The following is a 27,852-nucleotide window of genomic DNA, read 5'->3' as shown; positions in this document are numbered from 1 at the left end:
GCAAAATGATTCCTGGCTGGTTTTGCTGCGGTGTGGCTATGGCTGCAGTAGCTGTAAATCACAAGAAGCTACAGCTTGCTAATGAATCAGCAGGGAAAAGGGTTCAGCCAACACGCTGTAGGCCTGGATCCAGGACATGCGCAAGTCCATCCTGGTTGGGATGACTCCGCTATGCTGTTTTATTGTTTTGTCCCCTTAAAAACATTTAATTACTGAGCATAAAAACACAGCTACATGCATAAAATAGGATGTAATGACAGCTACTGTATGAGGGAGGCTATGGCCAAAACGATGTTCCCGTTAATGTACAAGGAGACGGAGATAAAGCTTTATTAAAAAGCAGTAAATTCAAAACAAAACTCTGAAAATTAAAATGTCAGAATTTAAGGCTTTGCATTTCTTTCCGATGATACATACAGCTTGTTTTGGGTTTTCTGCCAGCTAACTGTTCTGATTGGACAAACACAAGTGGTTTTCAAGTCTGGGCTCATTTGGTGTTTTTGGCGGCTTGTGATTATCCTAACTACTCCTAAGTAGAAAGAAAACCACAGCAAAGGGTGTGTCACAGCTGATTACAAGCATCGAGAGTCCACACAAGGTGAAGCGTTGCTTTGCATGTTTTTTTTTTGTTGTCGCAGTGTGAATAGTTCACACACACTGAGCAGAAAGGAATCAGTTATTGAAACAGAGGTCATAACCATGTAGAAAATAAGGACGTGTGCCTGTAATAAATGCAAACGTGGCAAAAATGGGAGGTAATAATCCTTTTCAGACTTAATTTTACGGTCTTGGCAATTTGATCCAGTTCAATATGCACGGGTTACGAATGAAATATAACTCCAGATTAAATCTGAACATCAGATTTACTCTCAAAAGCTTTAAAATAAATACATTTTTTATTGCTCTGACATAAAACTGAAGAATCTACTGCTGCTCTGTGAAATTGATCTTGAGATATTACTACCTCCTTTTTGCCTCATCCCACCGTCCTGCTCGGTGTGGGCAAGTTAAGTCAAATTTTGTCTTGAAGTCATTCAGTGTAAAGACGGAAATACATCTACTTAACTCCATGGTTCGCTTGTCTTTCCTATTTTGATGAGTTGCTAAGAGGAATTATGTTTACAGAGCCACACAAAAATAATCATAGAACATCTTTATCTTTCGTGGCATTACAACCATAAACCAATAAGTAATTAATTGTTTTGTGATAGATCAACACAACACAGTGCAGAATGATGACGTTAAGTAAAGGGATTTAGGGTTTTTATTTTTATCATTTAATAAAAATCTTAAAAGTGTGACCTAAGTCAATTCTTTATAAACCATTCTCAACAATCTCCACCACAAGTATTTCAGGATATATTTGGTCATTTAGTGAAAAACATTTTTCCATGTTTTTTTTTTGGTTTTTTTCTTTTACAAATTTGCTCAAGCTCAGTCAGCATTTTTCAAGTCTCGCCACATATTCTTAGTGGAATTAGTGAATTCATTGAAAGCTAAAATCCATTCATCTTTTTTACTAATTTTATTTTTAAAAAGTCTACTAGATGCAGGCCTGGAGTTTGATTGGTTTATGCCAACATGTTTTGATCTAAACCATTCTATTGCAGCACTGGTGCCATGTTTGCCTTTATTGTCTAACTTGGAGATGAACCTCTGCTGTAGTGTTAAGTATTTTACAATCTCTAACATGTTTTTTCTTCCATCGTTTCCTGGTATTGAGCTCCATCTACTTCACCATTAACTCTGAGCAGCTGCCTTGTCTCTGCTGAAAACAAGCATTCACAAGGCATGATGCTGCCAGCATCACGTTTCTCAGTGAGCATCATGTATTTAGGGGGATCTGTATATTTAGTCTTCCACCACATAAAGTTTAATTTTGATCTCGTGTGACCACAGCGCTTTCTTCCACATGTTTGCAGGATACGTTTTTGCACCCAACCTGCAGATATTTGCACCTTCTCCAGAGCTAAAGTGTAGCTGCATTTTCTACGTTTTTTTTTTTTTTTTTTTTTGTGAAGATAAATAATTTAAAAAAGTCAGCAGTGAGACTGATTGTTTCCAGAGCTGCCAAATGGTAATCTGTATGTTCGAAAATGTGGATGTGTCTGACGCTCATGAAAACTATGATCTTGGATTTGGAAAGTTTTATTTTTATTATTTAGGTTTGCTTTTCTGACAAATCCCTTGCCGATTGAAGAAGATAATCTGCAGACTCCAGGGGGTCACTACAGCGACGCATCAACTGCAGGACGTTTATATCTACTATAAGTCAAGGCTTTATTCCTTAAAACCGTCTGGGATCAATTATCCCAGTACATCACTGTGAATTTCACACAAACAGCAGCAGTCTGCTTGTAATTTCTCTACACATGAGCTCATAAAGGATGAACCGAAAGTCAGCGGACAGATGTTCTGTGGTCAGATGAGTTTACATCTGCATCAGCAAGCTTTTGGCAAGCACACATGTCAGGACTCCGGGTGCCAAATAGAAAAGACCAACACAAGCTCATTAAAACACCATCAATGAATGCATAGGCTGCGTGACGCGTTTGTGCAAAGCATAATTGATGCAAAGGGTTACGTTGGATTCTTTGAGAGCACACAGACTTCTACGATGGCTATTCTTAGCAGAACAAATCCTGCCTAACTTACAGAATTATAGTGTGCATTAACCAGTCCAGATCTGTCTCCTCATAGAAATGTGCGCTGCATCCTGAGGAACACAATCAGACACCACAACCACACAATGCTGAGTAGCTGAAAGCTTGCTTCAAGAAAATGGACACAGGATCTCCTTTCAAAACTGCAGCAGTTGGTATTCTCAGTTCCTAAATGACATAAATATGTGATTCAAAGGAAGTCTGATGTAACACAGCAGTGAAAAACGTTTGATCTGAAAGTTTTTCTGAGTTTCTAACATCAAAGTTAAGATAAGTTCAAATATTTTTTATAAAATTAAGTCAGTTGGAGAAAGAGAAGAGTCTCTATTTTTGATCTTTTGTCTGTTTTTAAAATGTAAGCTGCAGAAGTAATTACAAAATGCATGCTTGTATGTTGTTACATTTCAGAAATATTTTTAACTTTCTGAATGCATCATTTTAGAAATTATGCATCCAACTGATATTAACTTAAATTGCCCAGGCTTAGTTAATTATTTCTGAAAAGGTGTATTTATGTGTGCTTGTTTGTTTCTGTCAGGGGATATTTAGATGTCATAATTTTTCCAATTAATCTGTTAGTTGTTTTAAACATCCCGTTTCACAATTGCTTGTGTTATTCTGTAACTCTATTAACTTCACTCCAGAAGGTCAAAACTGCAACGCCTCTTCACATTATCAACTTTAAAAGAGGATAAAAAAAATTAAAAAAAAGATGAACACCATTCATTTAAAAAAAATAAAAACTCCAAGCAGACATTACGGCGATGTAACACCGGCACAGATTCAGACCTGAGAACTGCTGCCAGTACACAGCTGCCCTGCGCTCCCATTAGCAGACTGGGCTAAGCTCTTCTGCTTGCCGTAGGTATTTGATTTGGAGAGCAGGGAGCTTAATTTCATGCCCTGCATAAGCCATGTCGCCGAGAGTTGGTGGGAAATTCTTTGGCAAATGATGCCAGATTTCTACACTTGCACATGTTTTTGTAATTTTCGAGCGGAGGAATAAAAATTGGTGACGTCTTAGAAAATCAGATTTAAATCACGTGACATTCAGAAGCCATTTTAGCCCATTTAAGTTTCTATTCAGTGAGTTATTTGTTTGAGGCATGAAAAACAGGGAAATAATGTATAGAAAAATTTATATAATAACATGCAATTGTTTTGAAATTATAGTAATATACTGAGCACAACAACTCCCATACAGGGTGTTGCCTCTGCTCCTGTGATTATTATTGTGGAAAAGTTTGAGAAAATATTTTTATTATGACTCTTAAAAATAATCAGAAAAAATAAATAAATAACTACAAATAAGTCAGAAAAAGGTAAAATCAGCACATCAAAGATTTTAACATTCTGGGAATCAGAAATTTGCACAAAATTGTCATCGGTCTATGTGTATAATTTACCCTCGATCCTTAACTTTTTAAAAAGTCCAGAATGTATTACAAATATTCTTTGAATACAATTTCTTATGAATGTTCATTGTTTTCTCACTTAATATTTAGCATATTTAGACAGCCTCATGCTGCAAATACCCTGTTTATTTTTCTTTTTTTTCCAAACAGAGAATAAAACACACGAAGCTTTAAACTGAATGGACAGGAAGCAATAGATTCTCGAAACAGGCTTAAAGTGCACAGTGGTAAAGTACTGTGCTTAAAATGCACAGTACTTTATTCAAACAAAGTACTGTTTCAAAAATAGTGTTAAAAAATTGTGACAAATCTTTAATTTCCCATTAAACGAACAAAAAAAATTCTTGCTGTTGCAACGGCAGATGTAATGCATTTTGTCCTGCTGAGGGGAAAACTCACTTAAACTGCTGATGCTCCCTGGAGCTGCGGATCTTTGAGGAGAATCTCTCAGCCAGTTTCTCCAGGCTGCGAGAGTATTCCAGTTCGATCTCAGCTTTGCGTCGGAAGAACTCCTGCAGGTCCTGCAGCAGCTGGATACGAGACTCCGACTGCTGCTCCAAGCATTTAAACTGCTCCACCAGCTGGTTACGGATCTCTGTTCGTCACAAAACAACACAGATATGACATTATTAGACAAATTAAACAAAAACGACGGCACTGAGAACTAAAGCCATACTTGAAGACTGTGTTGAAGAGGATTTGTTTCCAGAGCACATTTAGATGATATGAAGAAGTAACACTGAATACAGTAATGCAATTAAACATATGAATAAAGTAAAATGTGTTCCAAAGCAAATGCAGTGAAAACATATAAATCAACCCCTTAACTAATTAAAATGTGGCCTTGTAAAAGATTAAACTGAATAAATTGAATAAAAGGATTAGCAACACATTTCAAACAATTTGACTCTTTTTGTCAGATTTGACACGACTCTCCAAGAAGTCAGAGATGTAAACAGGAGCAGACCAACACAGGGCTTTAAAAGAGAGGACTAAACAAAATATGACTAACACATTAAGTCAAGTCAAATTTATTTGAATAGCAAATTTCAGCAACAAGGCAGTTCAAAGTTTAGATCATTAAAAAAAACCTCATTCATCAATTATGAAAGAAGCTATAAACGGTACATTTTGTCGAATGACGTCATTAAAATCAACAAGCAAGTACAGATGGGGGGTGAAACATGTTTTCTGTTTCCTGTTTCTGCAGCATTCCAGGCTGACTGCACAGCCTCTTCTTATTTAAACATAAAAAAATGCTGCTGCAATAATCCAGGTCTTAATAGCTAAAGTATGCACAATCAGATCGGCAGAGTCAGTAAGGAGTTCAGTCTTTTCTGCATTAAACTGCAGATCGGTGTTACGTAACCATCGTTTGTTGCTGATCAGAGACCGTTTCAGGCACGCAGTGGACTTAAATTAGCAATAAATCTGAATATCATCTGAATAAAGGTCACAAGAAACATCAGGGGGAAGAATATGTATGAACCCTGTGGTACTCCACTTCTACATTAAGAGATTAACTGGTTTGCAAAAGAAAAATGCATTTTCTGACAATAAGGTGGGGAAAACTTTGCTATTCTCCTACAGTAAACCACAGACTGCCAATGAAAAATATCATGACCACTAGATTCAAATAAAGCTGTCAGATCAAGTTATACTTGAATTCAAAACCCATTCAAGGTTCATCAACATGCCACTGTTTTCTAGTCAGTGGTGTTTATGGAGACTAGACTGAAATCTGTTGTATCTCACAATTAATCCAAAAAAGGGAGACGTTGGTTATGAATATGGAAAATCAGAACTGGACTTTGTTTTTCACGTTTCCAGGATGTTTTAAAAAGCTGGGGGACACGCCTGCTAAAACAGAAAAGTGCTACATATCTCTGCAGTACAAGAGATATTCAAGTGGGAGTCATTTGTAAAGGTCTTGGACAAGAAATATGTATGATAAATAAAACTGCAAACAGCGCAAGGCTCTAACACTATCAAAAAATGACCTTTCTGAATCTCGAAAGTTCACTTTGATCTGCAAAGACATGCAAGTTATAAAGAGTCTGCTCCATGCAAAAGCAACTAGGATGACCTGCATCAGTGACTTCTCATAATTGTCCCTGTGGATTTATCAGACTGATCTAATGAGAAGATAATGCACTCCCACACTCGGAAGGGGAGACGAGTCACATTTCTCTTCAAGAGGAACCTGACACTATGAGGCAGAGCGAGGATCCTTCGTGCCTGTGGGAGCCACGAGCAGAACCAGATTCCGCTTTATAGTGCTGTCATCAGCAGCAACGATGCCTCAACTCATGAACAGAGACAGACCTATCCCACAGAGAGAGAGAGGGAGAAGGAGAGAGAGAGAAAGAGAGGGAGAGACAGACAGAGAAAAGAGAACGATAAGGCAGATCTACCAGAAACAGAACGGTGTTACTTCACAGAAGGAAGGAAGCCTCCAGGTCTGATAAGAGAAATGTTTCCCAATCTGATCTGGGTTTCTAAATTAAACGTACAAGTAGAACTGTATGAAAATGAAATATACACGCACTAACTGTTTTTCCTCTTTCAAATGTCCCTTTTATAGCTCAGTTCACGTGAGGCAGCGGATTTACACAGAAAAAAGAAAAACAGTTTAATGGTTATTTGTTTGAAAATATTCTTTGTGCCGTAAACTCCACCTTCATGTGCTATGTTTGTCTTTAACAAGTCTGCCTTAAATTGTGCGACAACACCAAAAGCAACTTGAACTTCGTAATGAGAGTCACATCATGTTGCGACACCCTTCTGTTGCAGAATGAGTCACTGCAAGTAATAGCCTCAAAAAAAGAAAAAAAAAAACAAGAACAGGGTGATTTTTGGCAGGCAGAGGAGCCGCTAGCCGAACGATAAAACCACACAGACTGTGTTTTTGTGCTGTTGAGTGTGCAATTTGGTCAGAGCCAAGCCCTCATCATAGATATGTGATGAGGAAACAGTGCCGTTGTGCAGCGGCAGCCTCTGTGATGTCGTGCCGCCTCTGGCTTCAGCCCTAAACGCCGAACTCCACTCTGCGGTTAACCATTGTTCCTGCCCTCCTCTTTATCCAGGGGCCTCCTTTTCTCCCACCGTCTCAAAGAGCTGAAAGCTGGGTTTAAAGTGGAAGCTTGGAACCAGACACCACTTTACTACACCGGTACTCTCAGGACTCGTGGTGCCGTTGTGTTCCCCCCGTTTTGTGTTCTTTCTTCCAGGAGAAAAGGCAAAGCGAGCGAGCAAAAGAGGACCGCCTGAGGAAAACGTGACACCGATATGCATGAGTGACAGGATTTAGCTCTGAAAACGCTCTTTTTAAAAAGGCAACTCTGAACCACAAGCTGCATCCTCACTTTTAAACGACACAATTGAAGAAAGAAATAGGTCATGCACACACACGCACGCACACACCAGAAGTGTGCCCGTTGCTCTCAGAGACCATGAGCAATTGGAGAATTATTCCCCAGCCCTTCGAAAAGCCTCATTCGCTGCGGCTTATTCAAAGAGAGCGACCCCTCTGTGCTTCTGTTCGGTCTTTGAAGAGAAGAAATGTTGTGGAAGTATGTCAGTGGTTAAATTGATTATGCATGTTTGTCTTGTTGAACACCATCAAAGCAGGTTCTGTCGTTCTTTTGTCCATTCAGGGGAGGAAGATTTACTGCTTCGCTTAATGGTCTCTGCAAAGAAAACGAACGAGTAGCGGGAGATTCAACCAGGCTAATGTAAACGCAGCTGTCAGAATAATTTAGATTCAGTGCAAGTGACGTGTTGCATTATTGCGTCTACAAGATATTTTGTAAATCTGCCTTAGGCTGCCTTCTTCAATTTTCAACAAGAATTATCTTAATGAAGTGTAAAATTAGATTGGACTTCTATAAAAAAAATAAATAAATAAAAGAATTAAAGGACAGATAAATCATGTGGATTCAATACAGCTGATCCAAATCAAAGTCAATTATAGATCAAGGCAGATGTAAGTATTCACAGAAGTCAACTAATCGAAATCTAAAAATCGCACCATTTCTGCAGATCAGTGACCTCATCATACCAAAACGTAGCTGGTTGACATCAAGTTGTTGTTGGACTAAACACGCCGCTGCCTTCAGCAGTGGTGAGGCCTGCACCATGAAGCCAGAGGAAGCAGTGGCGTCCAGTGGCGTCCAGTGGCTCAGCATGGAGCTTGAAACGAACGTCCTGCAGAAACGAACGTCCTGCAGCCACGTGACCAACGATTGATTGTTAGACTTCAGTTCAACCATGAGAGCCTTTAAGACGTCAGCAGGTATTAGAAACTTCTCGTATTGGCTGTCGGGTTGATCTCCTGTAGTTAGTTAGTGTTGGATTAGAACGAGTTGGTCGTCGTTTTGAAATGTTACACTTGCTCTATGGCGAATACACACAGGGAAAGTTATTCATGCTAATAAAGATAAACTGTTAACAATCCCAAATGAGAGAAATTGTTAATTTTTCCTGTGTAGTTAAAACAAATTAATAAAGAAGTGTGGCATCATAGTTATTTCTTTTAAATCAAAATTGTCTGGACTAGAAATTTTATTTGTTTTGACATGGTTTTATTTTTAATCTGTGTAAATACCTGAAGATTTAACTATTTTGTGCATTTTCAGTTTTTCAGAGAGACATATGTGTTTTTTTAAAGAACTGTTTGTTTTTTATAATTAATATAAATCTATTTTTAGTTTTAAAATAATTTACAAAAACTAGTTTGCTATTCATAGTTCCTAGTAACTGGAAACTTAAGCCAATGAGAGGTCCACCAACACATTATTTGTCTTTTTTTTTGATAAATAAAATATTCTTAAATTTTAATTTTAATTAGTAAATTGAAAAAGTCTTAATCTCACATCAGCAGGTCCATTGGAAATTCACCACAAATCTAATTCATGCATTTCTTCTTAAAATAACTTGGTCATTTGGAGCAGCTCGTGTATGATTAGCATTTCAAGCGGTGCTTCTGATTATTCTATTAAATAAGTGACAGGAAAATCCTCACACCTCCAGTTTGGAAAGGGTTTATCTGGGCAATCAACCAAAAACATGACTCGTCAAACTCAACGTGAGTTAAGTTACGCCTTTAATGTTTCTGCTTTGTTGGGTCTTGTCATCTCCAAGCAGCAATGCAGCCATCTGCTGTGTTTTTTTTTTTTCTTTAATAGAAACAGGGACGGATGTGACAAGAGGCCGACCAGGGGTGGTGGGGGGCAAGGGCATCTGAAATATGATTAGCAGTCTAGTGGGATCACACAAATGAGGGACGCACTTCTGCTTTTATAAATTCTCCTTTCACAGCCTTTGTAACAGCCTAATTAGAACGAGGCCACCACACAGACGATGATGACTCATTTTTGTTGGTGCAGCTGAGCATAAATTGCATCTTTTCTGAGAGAAAAGCATCTTTGTGTATTATGAAAGAACTATTTTATTTGGTTATCCGGTTCCTTGCTCCAAAATAGCACTTATGAACAGTTTGATCCACACAAGCACAAACATGATATCTAAAATAAACTGCAGTCTATTGGTTTAAAAGAAACAGCAATTAAAATGTTGTTAATGTTTAACACAATCCATACTATAAATGTGTTATATTGAGCATTTATGAAACCCGGCAATGTTTTTTGTTTTTTTTTGTCTTTGTGTGTAAAATGCATGAACACTGCTTTGCCCACACCAGCAACACTTAATACTACTCAGTTTATTTACTCTGTTATAAGTGTTACTTTTATAAAAGTCTTGCTACATCTTTTTCTTTTTTTTTTAAATTTACACTCCTAAATTATTTGCAATGCTACTTTGCATTCGTGACAGGAGACAGTGCGATGAGGCAAAATCATTTTGTTGAACACTAATATGTGTTGTTTTCTTCTTATCCGAGATCAGTTTGTGAAAGTAACAGAACCGAGGTGAAACCCCAGACATTCCTCTCCAGCTCAGTCTAGAGAATCACCAGGCATTCCCAGGCAAGAACGGATCTGAAATCTCTCCAGCAAGTTATGGATGTGGAAGCAGCAGCTGTACTCCACCCTGCTCCGTGATGACTGACCCAGGAAGCAAAAGCTTCTTCTACGCAGGTATGGCTTTAACCGGTTCTTTCACAGTCCACCCCGAACAGATTCAGCTCCACTTAAAGATCCTGTGTAGTTCCTCCCTGGTTTTTCAGAACCACCTCAGGTGTTACGAGCGATTTCATTGGCAGCGTGGTGGCAGGCTGCATTCGTTGATTAGCGACTGGGAATCTGAGACGAGACGGTGGATTTAAAATCAATAATCCCGTGGTCAAACCCCTGAGATCCAAACTTCTTCATAAACTGTGGCAGAAGAGGGCATGCAGGGTCAACTGGACGATTAAACAGGATGACCAAATGTAACACTTTCACTAAAACCTGGAATCAAAAGATAATTTCATGGTAAAGCAAAACTTTTCTGCACAGAAATTAAATAAGTGTCACATGGGAAGGCGTAAATTATAGTTTTACAGTGACTAAATTATGAGATCTAGGTCTTTAAAACATCCGTGTCACTGATATGTGACAGTATCACAATCATCATCATCATCATCATCATCATCATCATCATCATCATCATCATCATCTACACCTGCTCCATAAAGAGATTTTTTATGTACATTGATCAGCATGTGGATCCTCATAGGACAGTAACAGGAAAACCTCTAAAAACAATAGCAGGATGTCAGACATGCATGAACTTTGACCCTTCCAGGCAAAATCCTGCAGGGGCAACAGAGCTGAACCACATTCTGGGGGAATTTATAATAAATTTCATAAAACAAGATTCAGATGTAATAAAGCTCCTTTGTTAAATGTTTGAAGTATCAAGATCTAAGTGAGATTGACTGCAACTGATGCCTGACACATTTTTACGTGATTCTTAGTTAGCCTTTCAAATGTGCAATGAGCTCTTTTTTTTTTTTTTTGCTTTTGCAGTCTTTGTGTAGCACAGTCATCTGGTTGAGAGCATCTGCATTCGAGACTTCCTCTAGCTGCTCCGCCTGACTTCCTGTTGGCTCCCCAGCAAGAGAATGGCACCAAAATTATTACCAGATGCAGAGCTCCGGTGCTTTTCAAGTTTTTACTGGAGTTGCCTCGAGAGCGGTGTCGGCAGGGCAGTTGACGCTCTGACTTAGTGAAGGTCAGAGGTTCAATGCCCAGCACCTTTCAGCTGTGATTGTTGGTCACTGACCCTGGAGGGGACCGGCATTCTGACCGACCTCGACTTCCTAACGAGCTGTGATAAACCAGACAGCAACCGGTTCAATGCAGTTAATCTAAATGAAAGTTAATTAACAGGGAATGAATACTAATCCATGTCGCAATACTTTTTTTTTCATAAAAGACATTAGTAATCATTTTTTTCCACTTCACTATGACCTGCTGCTTTTTATTAAAACATTCAGACTCAAAGGTTTAAATGGAAGCCTAATATTTACCATGTTAAAATCCATTTATGCTTTTTGTCAGCATCTGTTCATGTCTCAAATCTTCTGTTTAGCCATTTCATTTTTGCTTAGCCTTTTAAGTCGACCATGCATTATGTTTGCATAATACATGGTCGACTTTTTATTATTGCTGAAAAAGAAGTCCGCAATTATTTTTGAAAATGGGTGACCCTGATCTTCAGAGTATCTTCTCCTTGGAGGTAAGTGCAGGATGGGAGCAGCATTTAAAGTGTCACAATGTCGCCGTGCAGCAAGAGGAGCACACAAAAATAGACAAAAGCAGCTACAAGCCAAATTTCTCCAACCTAATCCCCGACTCCGGCTCTGCAGCGTTTTGGTTCTACACTCCAGAGCCAAATTTGTGTGAAAAGAAGACGCACAGAAGAAAGCAGCCCTTATCCAGACCTCAGTTCACTCTGTCTGCCCCTTATACTTAGTCTCAGAATACAAGTCCCAGTGCTGAACAAATCCCCCCGCTTCTCTGTTCAGCTTTAATCCTCTAATGATTAGCACAATTTTGGATTCATGGGGCCGTGCAGCTGATGTCGCTGTGAGTTCTTCGCCTGTCTCCATCAAACTGGGTCTCTCTCTTTAGCCCAGGCTGCTGCGGCACGTGTGCTCAAAGATAAGAGAACTTTAGATGAGCCCAATCAATAGCTGGGTAGAGATGAACCGGTCGAGCATCTTAGAGCAAGATGTCAGCTGTCAGTTTCTGTGTTGGTCCTCCTAATTATCAGCTGGTTTATTGGATTTTCTACTGGATGTTCTGTCCACTAAACTAAAAATCAATCCAGACTGAAAGAAAAAACCCAACAGATCAGATTGACTTGTGCATCATTTTGACTTGCCCCAAGCTCGCCTCTCCTCCAAGATCCTCTTTGTATTGAAATTGAATACTACCAAGACAAATAGCATCGACTGCAATGGTAATAAAAAGGCAGGAAGCTTGTCTGTCTCTGTTAAGCCGTATTGAAGAGGGCCATTTCATCACCATCTATGGTTAAATCCAGACATAAGCTGAAGAATCCTACCCAGCTTTCAATCATTTGCCGTATCCAGCATCCGGCTACGCAGGACCAGGCTGCAAAGTGTCTCCATGGCAACATGGGCGTAAACCAGTCTCAGGGGAGAAGCCTATCGGAGGAAAGGGTTAAATCTGATGGACGTGGAGAAGTGGCACGCTGAGTGAGGTGGGGTGAGCTGGACGCGATTTAAGTTTCTCAGAATGCAGCAGCATCTGATTACAGCAGTAAAACAGTCTTCTCCCCTGAACAGCATTGACTGAGCTAAATAAGAATACAATACCAATTTGCATGCAGTGGAACAGAGACAACTAATGTTTTAGGGGTTTGAATAAATATTTTATTTGTGTGAGCCTTTGAAACAACTTGCACAAGTTCTAAAAGTAGAAAAGATTGAAACAAGGAAAAGACCAAGATGATAGAACTGCCACTGCCATTTGTCAAGCCACTTATTTTCTGGTTTCAATTTAGTCAAGGAATCATATTCTGACTTCAGAAAACGAAACATTATCTGAGTATCTTTCTAATTCTGTACCTCTGTTGGCAAAGCTGTACATTGACGCTGTTGCCGCATATTTAAAATGCATTCGCCAATCAAATGCAATCGCCGTCAAAGTTAAAATAAAATATGAGTTAACCTCTTAAAAACTACGCAGTGAAATGTCACAGTTTTGAGCTTCTTAGACTGTGCCACTTTGGATCCTATTTCTATACTCTGTAGTGTACAAGAGGGATTTGTGAGCTGCAAATAGGTGGACTGTTTAATTATCTAAAGTCTTCTGTGGGACATGCGAATATAAAGTTAATCCAGCAGTTCTGGATCTTAAAATATTGCCACTTAACTAATTGCTTCATCAGGTAGTGAGCTTGGAGAGGCTTTCTGCATTTTCTTTTTTCGCTGAGCATTCTTGTTGTATCTGTTGCTATGGTTACGGTGCCTGTATGTTCTCTCGGAAGACTTGAATTTGAGCAGATCAGTAGATCTGAACATTGAACAGACTTGAATTTGAACAGACTCAGTAGTGTTGTCACAGGCAGTTTTATTTTCTGAAAACAGAGAGAGAGAAATAAAATCTCCTTTAGTCTCAAAGCAGGCGTGCCACGCTTTGCAGGGGGGAGCGATAATTCCCCTATAGTCCATATATGGACACATTTGGAAACACTGTTTTATACATTTCTTATGCAATGTCTGTTACTTTCTCTTCTCCTTGACCTTGGAATGCTGGCGGCACGAATGTGAGCCATACTCAGCAACATCTCTGTTACAAAACACCGAAAACGGTGAGTACAAAAAACATCTGCCTGATTGGCCGTCAATTTTTAACGACTTTTCTACCTTTGTGTAGCGGCTAGCTGTGCTGCTGCTGTGCTGAAGTCAGTTTTCATGTAAAAGGCCACAGTGGGGGGGGGTAAATATGGTTTCATCTGAACTTAACTGTTTATCTCTTAATAAAAAAAATCACGTTAAGTCAAAAAAGTTAATATTCAGTTGTATCTTATTTTGACTGCAGATGTCTCACACACAGATATGTTGATTTAGCTTTTTACAACGTCAAAGTGCGACTTCCATTATGATGATTATTAATCACCAAGTGGCTTCAGAAGCGATGGCTAATCAAAACTTAAACTATTGCGTTTGCTTATTTCCTGCAACAAACACCTGTGCAAACATTACCTTGTGCACATAAATGGGAACAAGTGTTGATTCATTTGAAACTGGAAATTTTTGTTAACACCATTGCTTACAAAAAAAAAGTTTTTGCATTTGGTTGATGTTGGTGTAAAGGAGCTGCTGCTGTCCTTTAAGGTATGACACAAAGATTAAAATATAGAATGTGTTAACAGGAAATTATGAGGGGCCGTTTAGGACAAAATCTATGTTTTGTCTCTCACACACTACAAGAAACTCACGCACACTCAAAAAAACATCACGCACACTCCAAAAAAACATCACGCACACTCCAAAAAAACATCACGCACACTCAAAAAAACATCACGCACACTCAAAAAAACATCACGCACACTCAAAAAAACATCACGCACACTCCAAAAAAACATCACGCACACTCAAAAAATACTCAAATTGCGTATACATACTACTAAAATGTCTCACGCACACACATTTTATCTTTCTCGCACACATACACTGTACTAACAACTCGCACACGCACACAAATGCTATCTTTCTCGCTCACATACACACTACTAACATGTCGCACACACACACAAAAGCTATCTTTCTCGCGCACACACTGTACTAACATATATAGATAGATAGATAGATAGATAGATAGATAGATAGATAGATAGATAGATAGATAGATAGATAGATAGATAGATAGATAGATAGATAGATAGATAGATAGATAGATAGATAGATAGATAGATAGATAGATAGATAGATAGATAGATAGATAGATAGATAGATAGATAGATAGATAGATAGATAGATAGATAGATAGATAGATAGACAGACAGACAGACAGACAGACAGACAGACAGACAGACAGACAGACAGACAGACAGACAGACAGACAGACAGACAGACAGACAGACAGACAGACAGACAGACAGACAGACAGACAGACAGACAGACAGACAGACAGATAGATAGATAGATAGATAGATAGATAGATTTTTTTTTTTTTTTTTTTTTAAACAAATTGAATGACTCAAATGAGAAGCGAACACTTGGACTGACTGGCACTGAGTAGCCATGAAAATGAAGCTGTTTGTCTGCTTTCAAAGGGTCTTTGTTAGCTTCATTAATGCCAATACATGAACTATTCAAACACTGTTAAATGATAAATAACGCTTGACAGAGCTGCATTTTCTTGAAAGGCTAATTATATCTAGAGAAACAGAGAACAACGTCTCTGTTAGTCAAGTCGCAGCTGCATTCATCACACTGAGCTTTAAGACACCAAATGAAAGCTGATTCTGAACTCTGAAGCAAAACAGACAGAGTTGGATGATACAGTACACAAGCATGACAACTCAAACATGTTTTCCATCCATCCATCCATTTTCTTTACACCCTTGTCCCTTAGTGGAGTCAGGAGGGTTGCTGGTGCCCATCTCCAGCTAACGTTCCGGGTGGGAGGCGGGGTTCACCCTGGACAGGTCACCAGTCTGTCGCAGTCAAACATGTTTTGTAAAAGGTAAAATAAAGTTGTGTATTTTAAAGATGCTCCACTCAGAATTTTCTAGGCCAATTTTTAGGTTTTTCAAAGCTTCAACCAGCTGACTGATTGTCTGTACCCGCTTTTCTTGCAGGATTGTGGGGGGCCTGGTGCTATCTCCAGCTTTAATTGGTTAAGAGGTGGGGTACGCTCTTTGCGGGGAAACAGAGCGACACACAACACAGCCGTAAACGCCCCACCTTTAGGCGCCATTTGCCGCGCTTCTTACTATGCGACCTAACTCGAGTTGTTTTTCTGATACAAAAGAAGAAGAAGCTTCTTTTGAGCTAATTTTTATAGCCTGATTGTAATTTTTCTGAGACTTCAAGAAAATGCGCGGTGGGAGGAAAGCTGCGATTGTGTGGAGGAGAAGCTGATCTCCGCCTTGCAGCGGGACGAAAGCAGGTGGCTCAGACGGCCAAAGAGGATTTTTGTATTAAACTACTATAAAACTTGTAATAGTGCCGCATATACATCCACTAATGTTAGTCAGGGTGTTGCAAATAACTTAAAAGTGTCAGAATTCATTTATAATATAATTCAATGTGTTTTCAGGTGTGTCCGTCTTCTTGTCAGTCGGTGTTTACCTTCAGGATGTCCAGAGACATTTGGACTCTGGACATCCTGAGTCCATATATATATATATATATATATATATATATATACTAATGCATGCTAAATGCATTAGTATATATATGCATTTAGCATGCATATATATACATGCTAAATATATATATATATATATATATATATATATATATATATATATATATATATATATATATATATATATATATATATATATATATATTTTATTTTTTTATTTTTTTTTTTTTTTTTTTGTCATAGTACCCCCAAGAATTTAAAACTACTTTCACCCCTGCTGATAACCCTTAAGCAACAGCCAGAGTTGGCTAGTAACTATTTTTTATTAAGTATTTTTACTCTTACTTGAGTAAATTTTCTGGATTTTCTACCCACTGAATGAAAAACAAACTCATTTTAACCTAAAACTCACTAGACACAGACACACACCTGCAGTTTTTATTAAAGTTTAATAAGTTTATTATTGAAAGAAGCTGATTTGGATTTTTTTTTCTTTTGTCTGATTTTTTTTTTTCCTTAAATGAATTGTCATTTTTTACCTCAAAATACCAAAATATGCTAAACTTAACTTTGTTTTGTTCTGTCTGATTATTTAATTGTTAAATATTAATTAATAATTTGATCAGTTACTCAGTACTTGAGTAGACTTTTCACCAAATACTTTTTTACTCTTGAGTCATTCTTGGACGGCTACTTTCTTTTATGAACTTTTATGCTTCCATTTTCCTCCCTCACTGACTGTCTTCTTGAAATAAAACAATGGTTTACTCTTAACTTCCTCAAATTAAATTCCAGTAAAACTGAACTTCACTTAATTGGTACTAATTCAATACTAAGTAAACTTGATAATTTCTCCATTTCAGTTGATAACTCCTCCATTTTTCCCTCCCCTCAGGTTAGGAGTCTGTGTGTCATCCTCGATAGCACCCTCTCTTTTGCCTCCCATGTCAATAATATCACTCGGTCAGCTTATTTTCATCTCCGAAATATTCGCTGTCTCCATCCTTCTCTCACTCCGCACTCCACTGCTGTTCTGGTCCACAGTTTGGTCTCATCTCGTTTAGACTATTGTAATTCTCTACTTTTTGGTCTGCAACAGAAAACTCTGCATAAATTACAATTGGTTCAAAATTCAGCTGCTTGTATCATTACACAAACCCCTTTAATTCATCACATCACACCTATTTTACAACAGCTCCATTGTCTTCCAATCACATATCGCATCAACTTTAAAATACTTCTAACTTTTAAAGTAATTGTTTTTAGCCTTTTAGAAAACCTGCAAAATGTGAATTTTGTTCTGTGAGGAATGTCGACCATCCATGAAAGACAATGAAGGCGTTTTCATGGTTTAGCTTTGTTTGAAGCCAGGTCTGTTGCTAGGTAACGGCCGGACTTCACTGGGGTTGCTAGGTAAGCCAGTTCCTGCTGATTTGTGATGTTATATTCTGAAGGTTTTTGAACCTGATAGACTAACCAGGGGTGAAAGTAAGGGGGTACAGCAGGGTACTGCCGTGAGTTCACCCACTAATCAGCCGTGACTGATTAGTTTTTCAAGAACAATCTGAAACACGACTTCATCTGTTAATAAATAACTTTTTTCTCATTTTATATTGTTTCTGAACTGTTCGTGCTTTGCTAGAGCAGCGGTGCAATACGTGGATCGCGGAAGGTTTTGAGTCGATCTCGGCATTAGGTGACAAACTGAACGCCGCCAGGACGCTGAGACCAGCACATCCTCTGACTTAAAACGTTAAAACGTTCGTAACTCTATTAAAGAACAACAGAAAAATCAACAAAACGTGTTCAAATTAATGACCCAACAACAATAATAATCTCAGTGATTATTGTTTCTACAAGGTGTTGCGCAATTCTGTGCGTTTCGGTTCCATTACCAAAATAACGAGCAGAGCAGGAGTTTAAAATGAACTAATCGACCTCCGCTGTGTTGATCGCAAAATAAATATCAAGCCTGCAAGCTTGATATAGTAACAGACTGAATGTTATATTGTTTAACGTAATCTCTGGAGTTGTTCTGCCGTTGTTATGGCAGGAGGTTGCCATAACAACGGGTATGCTTAAATTACAGAAAGAGACGGAGAGTAAAAATGTGCGAGTGGTTTAGAGTTGATCATCTGTTCAGGTTGTTTATCTTTGCTGTGGCTCATCACAGCCGCTGTATTTTCTGAACGTTCAATAAACAACAAACTTGGACTAATCGTTCTTTGTGGGTATACGTCATTTATAAGAAATATCAAACACGGTAAATATGTTTCATTAAGTATTTAACAAACAAATGGCTTCTTCCGCGATAATTATGTGAAATTAAATTGTCTAATATAAAAAAATAGTTTGGTGCGGTCGGGCTGAGAGTCTGAGAGACTTTTCCTTTATCAAACAATTTTTTTGCCTCTTATTTCGTGGAAATATTGATGCTGATGATACTTTCTCCAAAATAATAACCTTTTTCAACCTTTATAGCTCCACTGTTGAAAATGAGAAGCTAACATTCACAAATGACAGTGAAATAAAATCCAGTCCAACATCTGGTTTGAGGTGATTCCTCTGGAACCTGTTGGAGGAAAAATATCCCAACTTCAGAAGATGAGCTTTAACCTAACAGAGCTCTGTGGTTCCTCCTGTCAGTATGAGAGTCAGGGTGAGGAGACGTCTTGTTAGGAAGAGAAGTGGAAGCTGCAGGATATATATATATATATATATATATATATATATATATATATATATATATATATATATAGTACGTGTATATATATATAGTACGTGTATATATATATATATATATACACGTACTACTTTAGGCCCTGTGGAAAATCTTTTAGGTGTTATGTTTTAATGAGGGGTAGATACACTTTTGGCTCATGGCCATGTGTTTATATCAGTTTATGTTATACTGTTGTTCCAGGTATCAAATTTCAATATTTTTGATTTTTGCTGCTGTAGCACTGAACATTTCACAGCAACACTGTTAAAACAAGCACTTGTTTAAATATGTATGTTTTATGTGTATACTGTAATGATTAATTATTTAGATAATTAATCTATAATTATTATCTAAATTTATTGTTAAATGTTCATTGGTTCCGGGCAAGAGGTGGGGTCACCCTGGACAGATCGCCAGTCTGTCGCAGAGACACACAACCATGCATGCACACACACAGTCACACCTAGGGACAATTTATACAGACCAATTAACCTGACAGTCATGTTTTTGGACTGTGGGGGGAAACTGGAGTACCCGGAGAAAACCCACGCATGCACAGGGAGAACATGCAAACTCCATGCAGAAAGACCGGGGCTGGGAATTGACCCAGAACCTTCTTGCTGCAAGGCAACAGCTCTACCAACTGCGCCACTGTGCAGCCCCGCAATCTAACCAATTTTAGCAATTCATATATCAAAATCTTCTACTTCCTTTGATCCTTTATGCTTTTGGTTTTGCTATGTTTCACTTCTTCAACTATTTCTGGCTTTGTACTAATTTCTGCTTCTGCTAATTTATGCTTTTTATTATTTCCCTGTTTAATTGTTTCAACTATTTCTGGCGTTGTACTAATTTCTGCGCCTGCTAGTTTTTGTTTTTACTGTTTCACTGTTTAATTGTTTCAACCATTTCTGGCATTGTACTAATTTCTGCTTCTGCTTATTGATCCTTTCCACACCTTCTCCAATTCCTTCAATGTATTTCTCTATTTATTCTGCTTGTCTACTTTTCTGTATCCCTTCTATTTCTACTGATCTTACTCTCTGCTAAGGTCTTCTGCAATCTTTAATAAATTTTAGCAATTCATATATCAAAATGTTCAGCTTCTTCTGCTCCTTTATGCTTTTAGGTTTGCTATATTTCACTTCAATTATTTCTGGTTTTGTACTAATTTCTCCTTCTGCTAGTTTATGCTTTTTGCTGTTACACTGTTTAATTGTTTCGACCATTTCTGGCGTTGAACTAATTTCTGCTTCTGCTAGTTTATGTATTTTGCTGTTTCACTGTTCAACTGTTTCAATGATTTCTGGTTTTGTACTAATTTCCACTTCCTGTGATAATTATGCATTTTCTTAACCTCTGTTTCATTTTTTGACTTTTTCAAATAATTCAGGTTGCACACAAACTCCTGCTTCTTCTGCTGAATTCTTCTAAATTTCAGTACGTAAACTTTTTCTACAATGTATGACTGTAGCGTTCTGATTTTTCTACATCTTAATCTTTGTTTTCATGTTTCTTGTATTTCTCCATCAATCATTCTGCAAATATGCTTCTTTTGCTCCTTTTTGCTTTGTTTTGCTATGTTTCACTTCTTCAAATATTTCTGGTTGTGTACTAATTTCTCCTTCTACTAAATGTATGCTTTTTTTTTATTTGTCTCACTGTTCAACTGTTTCAACTATTTCTATTTCTTCTGCTTTCTTCTACTTCTTAAGCTTTACTCCACTTTTTCTGGCATTTCTGCAGCAATCATTCTGCAAATATGCATTCTCACGGTTGTTTCGCTAGGAACAGCTATTTTTCTAGTTTTGTTTGTATTTCATTTTAACTCATGTAAACCACTTTGAATTGCCTTGTTGCAGAAAATATGCTATATAAATAAAATTATCTGACCTTACTTACTTTACCTTACCTTACATGTTGAGGCCTAGAAGCCTCAACAGCTTCTAGGCCTCCTCACTTCATCAAAATCTGGAAGTCAGAAGAGAGGCATATTACCATATCTAAAAACATTGCGGGGCGTTTGAGTTGAACAGGATTTCATTTCAGTTGGTAAATGCAAAGCTTTTAAAAGTTCAACGCCAGACAATGGCACTCCTGTACAAAATCTTCTTGTTTTTTCAACCAGGTTGTAATTTGGAATTATTCCCGCTTTTTTGAGGGTTGTGTTATATGTAAATGCCTCTATGTTGTAGTTCTGGGCTTGTTTTCTTGGTCCTAGATTGTTGATCCCCAGTCCAGCTCCAATCCAATTAGAAAATCTCACAAAGTAACTCATTGTAAAATTTCTCGAACGTCCAATAATGATACTATGCGAATGAAGAATGAATACAAATAACAGATCTTATGTATATATATATATAGATATATATACAACCCCTCTGTGACGTCACATGACAGTTTACTTATCTAGCCACGTCACTGGTGTGTTGCATAGGCCCAAGGCAGCTGACGTCAGCAAGGTGACATGACAGACTGAAGCTCGAACGTCATGTCACGTGAGTTGGAGCGGACTGCAGAGAAGGAGGCGGAAATGGGCCCTTCAACTACAGACGTATTTACGTTTTATTCGTGTGTATGCTCCCAACTAACAACATAGAATTGTTTGTGAATAAAATTTAATGTCCCTTTTCCACCACCGGCTCTACTTCAGCAGCCCGGCTCCGAGCCGTAGCCTGTAGCACGGATCTGTAGCACGGTGCTGCCTGGCGGTGGGGGGGTATAGCGCCCCACCAGTGGCGCAACTACACATTATTCAGGTGGATGCGAAAACATAAATCGGCACCCGACCCCCACCCCCCGACGACGATACGTGAAGGGTAAAACTCGCTATATTTACCTCGTTATGTGCGCGAGGTGAAGGAGCGTGAGTCGCTCTGAAGTGTTTGGGAAAACATCGGCGCGTCGCCCCCTCCAGACGGAGCTTTTGGCGCCCCCTCTGGTGCTGCGCCCCTATGCGTTGCAAACGCTGCATACCCACTTTTTGCGCCACTGCACACACACACACACACACACACACACACACACACACACACACACACACACACACACGCACACACACACACACACCTACACGGAGACCAATTTAGAGACACTAATTAACTTAAGAGTCATAGTTTTGCACTGTGCGGGAGGGAAACTGAACAACATTAAACACATTTTTGAAGCCTTCCTGCTGTAAATGGTCATTATTATTTATATTAGCAACAGGATGACATACGCCGCGAAATAAAAGGATATTATGAACAGCTCGCTAGTGATGAGACATGATACACTGTTTTATATGCATCTAAGAAAACATTTAGGTCTCCCTTTGTATTGTAATGTTGTTTGATTTTATGTCTGCACTGTTTAAAGTTTAAAAAAATAAACTACATAAAAATGACAAGATGAAAGAAAAAAGCGGAATGCATTAGCGGCGTGTACGGTTGGTTGATTTCTGTGCATATTTATTGGTTGTTATTAATACATTTATGCAAGCCGACATTTGAATTCACACATTTATCTCCTCTGGAAAATGTTTAAAGGTTATCAAGGCTCCAGTTGTGAGTGAAGACATCTTGATATAATCCTATTTTAAAAGTCCAAAAAATACAAATAAATGATAGTATTTCAATGACCGATACCGATTTCTGTGCTGCTGAAAACTTAGATAGTTTTTAGGTAATAAATAATTTGTTAATTATTAATATATTTGCTTTACAAATATATTAATTTGTCACCCTCCTTGCTCTGACATTAGGAAAGTAACCTAACGATTTATTAAGGACGAAAGCGGCGGAGATATCAGCGGCTTATATATGAACGTAACCAGTTCATATATAACTGGTAACGTCATATATGTTACCAGTTATATATATAACTGTAACTGGATCTGACTGATTCACTAGAATCAGTCAGATTCTAATGACTGAAACATTAGAATCCCATTTATTATTTAATGTTTTAGGTGCTGCAGTCTTCTCTAAACCAATTTAAAAAACTCCAACTTGGAGCCATTGTACCACCGTCCACTCATTATCATGATTAAGGCTTCCAGATAAAATAAATATATCATAATTAATTCATAGCACTGGACTATGAATTAATTAAATAATTATCTAAATAATTATAAATATTTTTTTTACTTAAAATCATGATGGATGATTTAAGTATGATGCACATTTATTAGGGCATTTAATACATTTCTGGCACATCCTGGTAAACAATTACTAACACAGTGGAGCTTGTTATTCAAAGGCCTTAACCGTCATGAATGATTGCTAATAGCCAAAGATCTGTGAATATTTGAGACCGCTTTTAAAAACGCTTATTTTAAAAGTTCAAGCACCATGTTATTTTTTATTTAATAACTTGGGGAATTCGTGAAATAAACTGCAAGAGGGAAGTTGTTGATGGTCTAACAGATTGGTTAGACCCCAGTCTGTTTTAGTGCAACTCGTTAAAGTTTATGTTTTGCCTGCTGCAGCCTTCTGTCTCTGCAATGAGAGGTGAAATCCACCCCAGACCAATCATTGCATTTACAACATGTTCCTATTTGCATGTTGAAAATTGACTTACCCATCATCCACTCAACTATCACTTGATTAGACACTTTTAGATTAAAAAAACATTAAGCTTAGAGAAGCAAAAGAAGATAAATATATAACTTAGATGGAAATATTAGCAAGCAGATTTCCCAATGCCCCAGTTATGCTCGTAATAAAGCCCAAAAAGAACGAATCAAGATAATCGATCTTTTTATTTTATTTTCAACAACAGAGTAAGTAAGTGCATTGAATAAATGTTTCTTAGTGATTAACAATACGGAATCCAAGAGAAGCAACAATCTCCAGCTTTGTCATGTTTTAATAACTCACTGCAGTTTCACACAAACCAAAGCGGCCCAGAGAGGAGGTGAATTTATTGAGCCGTACAATAAACAAGCTGTCCCACTCAAGATTAATGCCCTAACAGCAAATTAATTAAATTTCCTTTGCCAATGTTCACTTAGTCTGCAGCAGGTTTGCCCAACAAGCAGGAAGCTGGAGGATCCACATTAAATGACTCAGCGTGATCAACTCCTCTGCTCTCTGTCTGTTCAGTGTACCATAGCAGCTTCCTGCTGTCTGGCACGACCTCAACGACCAACTAACCAAAAACCCAGAGCTCAGCTAACGCTGGACCAAAGTTACTACCAAAAGCATTAGCATCCCTGGAATATTTTCAAATTAATGCACTTTGTATGACAGAACAACACAATGTAGCGTACAATGCTGAAGTAGAAAGAAAAACTTGATTTTTCAACTTTTCTGCCAATTTGGAGATTAAACAAGCTGTTTTTTTTTGTTTGTTTTTTTTTAAGGGACCCTTTACTTCAACACTAATAAATAAAATCCTGTGCAACCAAATGTCTTCTGATGTTGCCTATTGGTTAGCAGAATCCACCAGGTCAGGGATGAAGTTTAAAACGTGGCATCTCAAGCTTATCACACAGCAATATTCAACCCATAATGCGGAAGAAGGTCAGATTAGTCTGAAGTGCTACATGATACATACATGACATGCTCTTTCTGTGGCAGAGGCGAATAATGCTCATCCCCTGAAAACACTATCACAGTGAAACATGATGATGGCAACATTATGAGTGTAAAAACACTGCTTTTCTGTGGGGTGTTTTTTTTTTTACTTCTCTTTGTAAATTTAAGCAGTAAAAGTTCAAACGGAGGCCTTAACACAGAGGTATTAAAATTTTACCTCCTGTTCATTTGAAGTGTGCATTTTTGACTTAAGGTCTCATAACTTTGTACAGCTGGAGGACACTGATAATTTTTCATGAGTTGTTTCATGTCTTAATTTACCAACTCAAGGCAGTTCTTTGGAAGAACAAGTAGCCGAGATAAGGTCATTTTACAACTGTAAGCTCACATTTTCTCAAATTACAAGCACAAACAACGTATTTAATTGGGATTTTATGTCAAGGATGAACAGGAAATAGCAAATAATTGCAGGAAAGCGATATTTGGTTTTTAAAAAGTATGGTATACCCCCTTTACTTTTATATTACTAAACAGAATACCATGCAGCCAAATACCTTCAGACGTCAGCTTATGCTATTCTAAGTGTGGTGCAGAACTGACACAGGATATCACCCTGATCACACCATCGTCTTCGCATCGTCTTCATAAAAAATGATGGCAGCAGCTTCAAGCTGTGGTGACAGGGAAGCTGCTCAGAGCTAAAGGGAAGATGGACAGAGGTAAGTACAGCGCAGTCCTGGTTGAAAAACCGAGAACCGAGGTTCACCTTCCAGCAGGATAATAAGTCCAAACATACAACCCGACTTCAAGGAATGTTTTACATCAAAGCCCATTCACATGTTTGGATCTAAATCAAATCAAAAACACTGAATTAAATATGACTGAGCTGGAGTTATTTGGCGAATAAGAAAAGGCATCAATATAAAACTGTTAATGACCTTACAGTTTTATTTAAGCATGATTTTAAACACGTTTTCCTTCTCTTTTAATACTAGGTTCTGTTTGTTGTTGATGTAATTCAAAATAAATTTTGAAAAAATACATTGAATGTACACTGTATGTCTGTAAATTGGCAAAATATTAAAACGCAGATATAGATACTTTTGCAAGTCAGTGTAAATGATTTAATTGAACGCAAACGTGATCATTACTGTGCAATTTTAAATGCAATAATCTGAAACGAAAAAAAAAAACAGATCAGTCCATCATTTGAATGTAAAACACCATAAGAAAAACACTATTCTGTGAAAACAGCAGATGAAAACAGGAGGGGTGAAGTTTTACTGAACTGCATCCAGTGGACAGAATCAGTGATTAATTGCTGTGTGGGATTCAGGAAACGCAGCCAACAGATCCTGCAGTTAATTAAGTCAATTTAAAGTGCAGCAAAAGGAAAAAGAAAAAAAAAAACTAAACACCGTACCAGTTAAATAAAAACGAGTCCTGCTGAAACAAACGTTCAGGTGTTTGACTATTCAGGCTTAAAGCGTAGTGATAAATCACCGAGCTCCACTTCTTATCCAGTTTTTTTTTTTTTTTAAACATTTAAAGCACATATGTGTATATAATAATGAGGGAGCATAGCTTTACGGACACAGATTGTATCGTAAATGTCAAGCAGCTGCTGTTAGTTTAGCCCACTTCACAAGCTTCCTGTAAAACTTGGCAAAAAGGAGGAGGCAGCGCCGCAGTCCAGCAACCACATGGTGGTGAGCTACAAAACAGAGTCCAAGCTCCTCAGCCACTCTGTCTCTCCCTCCCCGTTCAGGCCTGGAGCCCTCCTCTATTGACATGCAAATGAAAGATCAGCCAGCTGAACAGCTTGAACAAAGTGAACACCCTCACCCAGGCTCCTTAAGAGTCTCTGCTTACGCAGCCGGTCTTGGGGGTCGTCAGGAATTCATCGGTGGCAGGGGGTTAAAAATTTTAGCACAGCGGTTTGCAGCTCTATATGGGGAGAGGGTTATATTTCATGTCATCTGCAAGCTTGCGGACTCGAACAAGTCTATTATTCACCCCTGACAAACGCACCAACGGTTTTTTATCCTTTGTTGTATCGCTGAAACCAGCCATTTTTCTGTCACTTGTCTATTAAGGCGCATACATAATAAAGCACCCCCACCGCCTTGTTATGACCTAATCAGTGACACTCGGATGATATGGCCCCATCTGCCATGTCGACTGCACATTAACCATAAAGTAATAACTCACAATGAGACAGGTGCAATTTCCAATCTGAATATCATTATGGCTCACTCACTGCCTGCTCCGGCTCGTAACGTCGCCTTTGTGTTTGTGAGGTGGCGGCAGTGGAGAGCAAGGGCGCTCTGTGTGCCCGGGGGCCGTATACAACACACCAGCTGTGAATGAGAAACAAGCAGCAGTCTGCGTGAATTAACGTCCGCGGTTTGAAGGGGAGCTGCCTAACGAAAAAGGAGGCTGCAAGCCGGGCCCGGATACGTGACACGGGAGCAGTTCAGCCACAAATACCGCTGGATCTGAGCTGAATAAATGACGCCTGAGTCACCAGAAACGGCCTGCAGAAGGGCAGCAAGCAAGACGGGATAGATGAGCAGTGACACGTTTACACAGATCTTTTATTTTTTTAACACATAGAAAGGCGGCTCAGTTAGAGCTTCAGTGGAGAGTGAATGGGCAGAGCTCTCAACCCTTAAAAATTTTTAGAATTTTTTTTAAGAGGAACACTTGCAAGTGAGGTGATCGAAGTTGTTCTTGAAAATCCACTCAAAAATGGAAATGTTTTCTCAGTTAGCATAAGTTTAATGCCACAATAACCACAGTTACGTCCAGTTTGGTGTTCCAGTGCAGACATGGGCTGGTTGAGATTCTTACTAAACATGAGTAAAAAAATAAAATAAAACTCCCAAAGCACCTTGAACTTCCCTGTTCCTGAAATGTGCTTTACAAATAAACATAAATTGACTTGACTTGGGCTGCACAGTGGCGCAGTTAGTAGAGCTGCAGCAAGAAGGTTCTGGGTTCGATTCCCGGCCCCGGTCTTTCTGCATGGAGTTTGCATGTTCTCCCTGTGCATGCGTGGGTTTTCTCCGGGTACTCTGGTTTCCTCCCACAGTCCAAAAACATGACTGTCAGGTTAATTGGCATCTCCAAATTCTCCCTAGGTGACAGCCAGCATGGTTGTTTGTCTGTCTCTGTGTTGCCCTGCGACAGACTGGTGACCTGTCCAGGGTGACCCCGCCTCTCGCCCGGAACGTTAGC

The 27,852-nt window shown here is 38.5% G+C and overlaps 1 protein-coding gene across 2 annotated transcripts in view; it reads right to left on the bottom strand.

Moving 5' to 3' along the window:
* srgap3 (SLIT-ROBO Rho GTPase activating protein 3) overlaps positions 1-27,852 on the bottom strand; it is a 74,487-nt gene that overhangs the window by 44,600 nt on the left and 2,035 nt on the right. For both annotated transcript variants that reach the window (XM_008409847.3, XM_017304820.2), the window contains exon 2: positions 4,478-4,673. In XM_008409847.3, coding sequence (XP_008408069.1) covers positions 4,478-4,673 — 196 coding nt within the window. The remainder of the gene's footprint in view (positions 1-4,477; positions 4,674-27,852) is intronic.

This window comes from Poecilia reticulata, chromosome 5 (assembly GCF_904066995.2).
Source record: "Poecilia reticulata chromosome 5, P_reticulata-male-v2, whole genome shotgun sequence".
Classification (NCBI taxonomy): domain Eukaryota; kingdom Metazoa; phylum Chordata; class Actinopteri; order Cyprinodontiformes; family Poeciliidae; genus Poecilia; species Poecilia reticulata.
The sequence above is the reverse complement of the archived record's forward strand: the minus strand, read 5'-3'. Positions and strand labels throughout refer to the sequence as shown.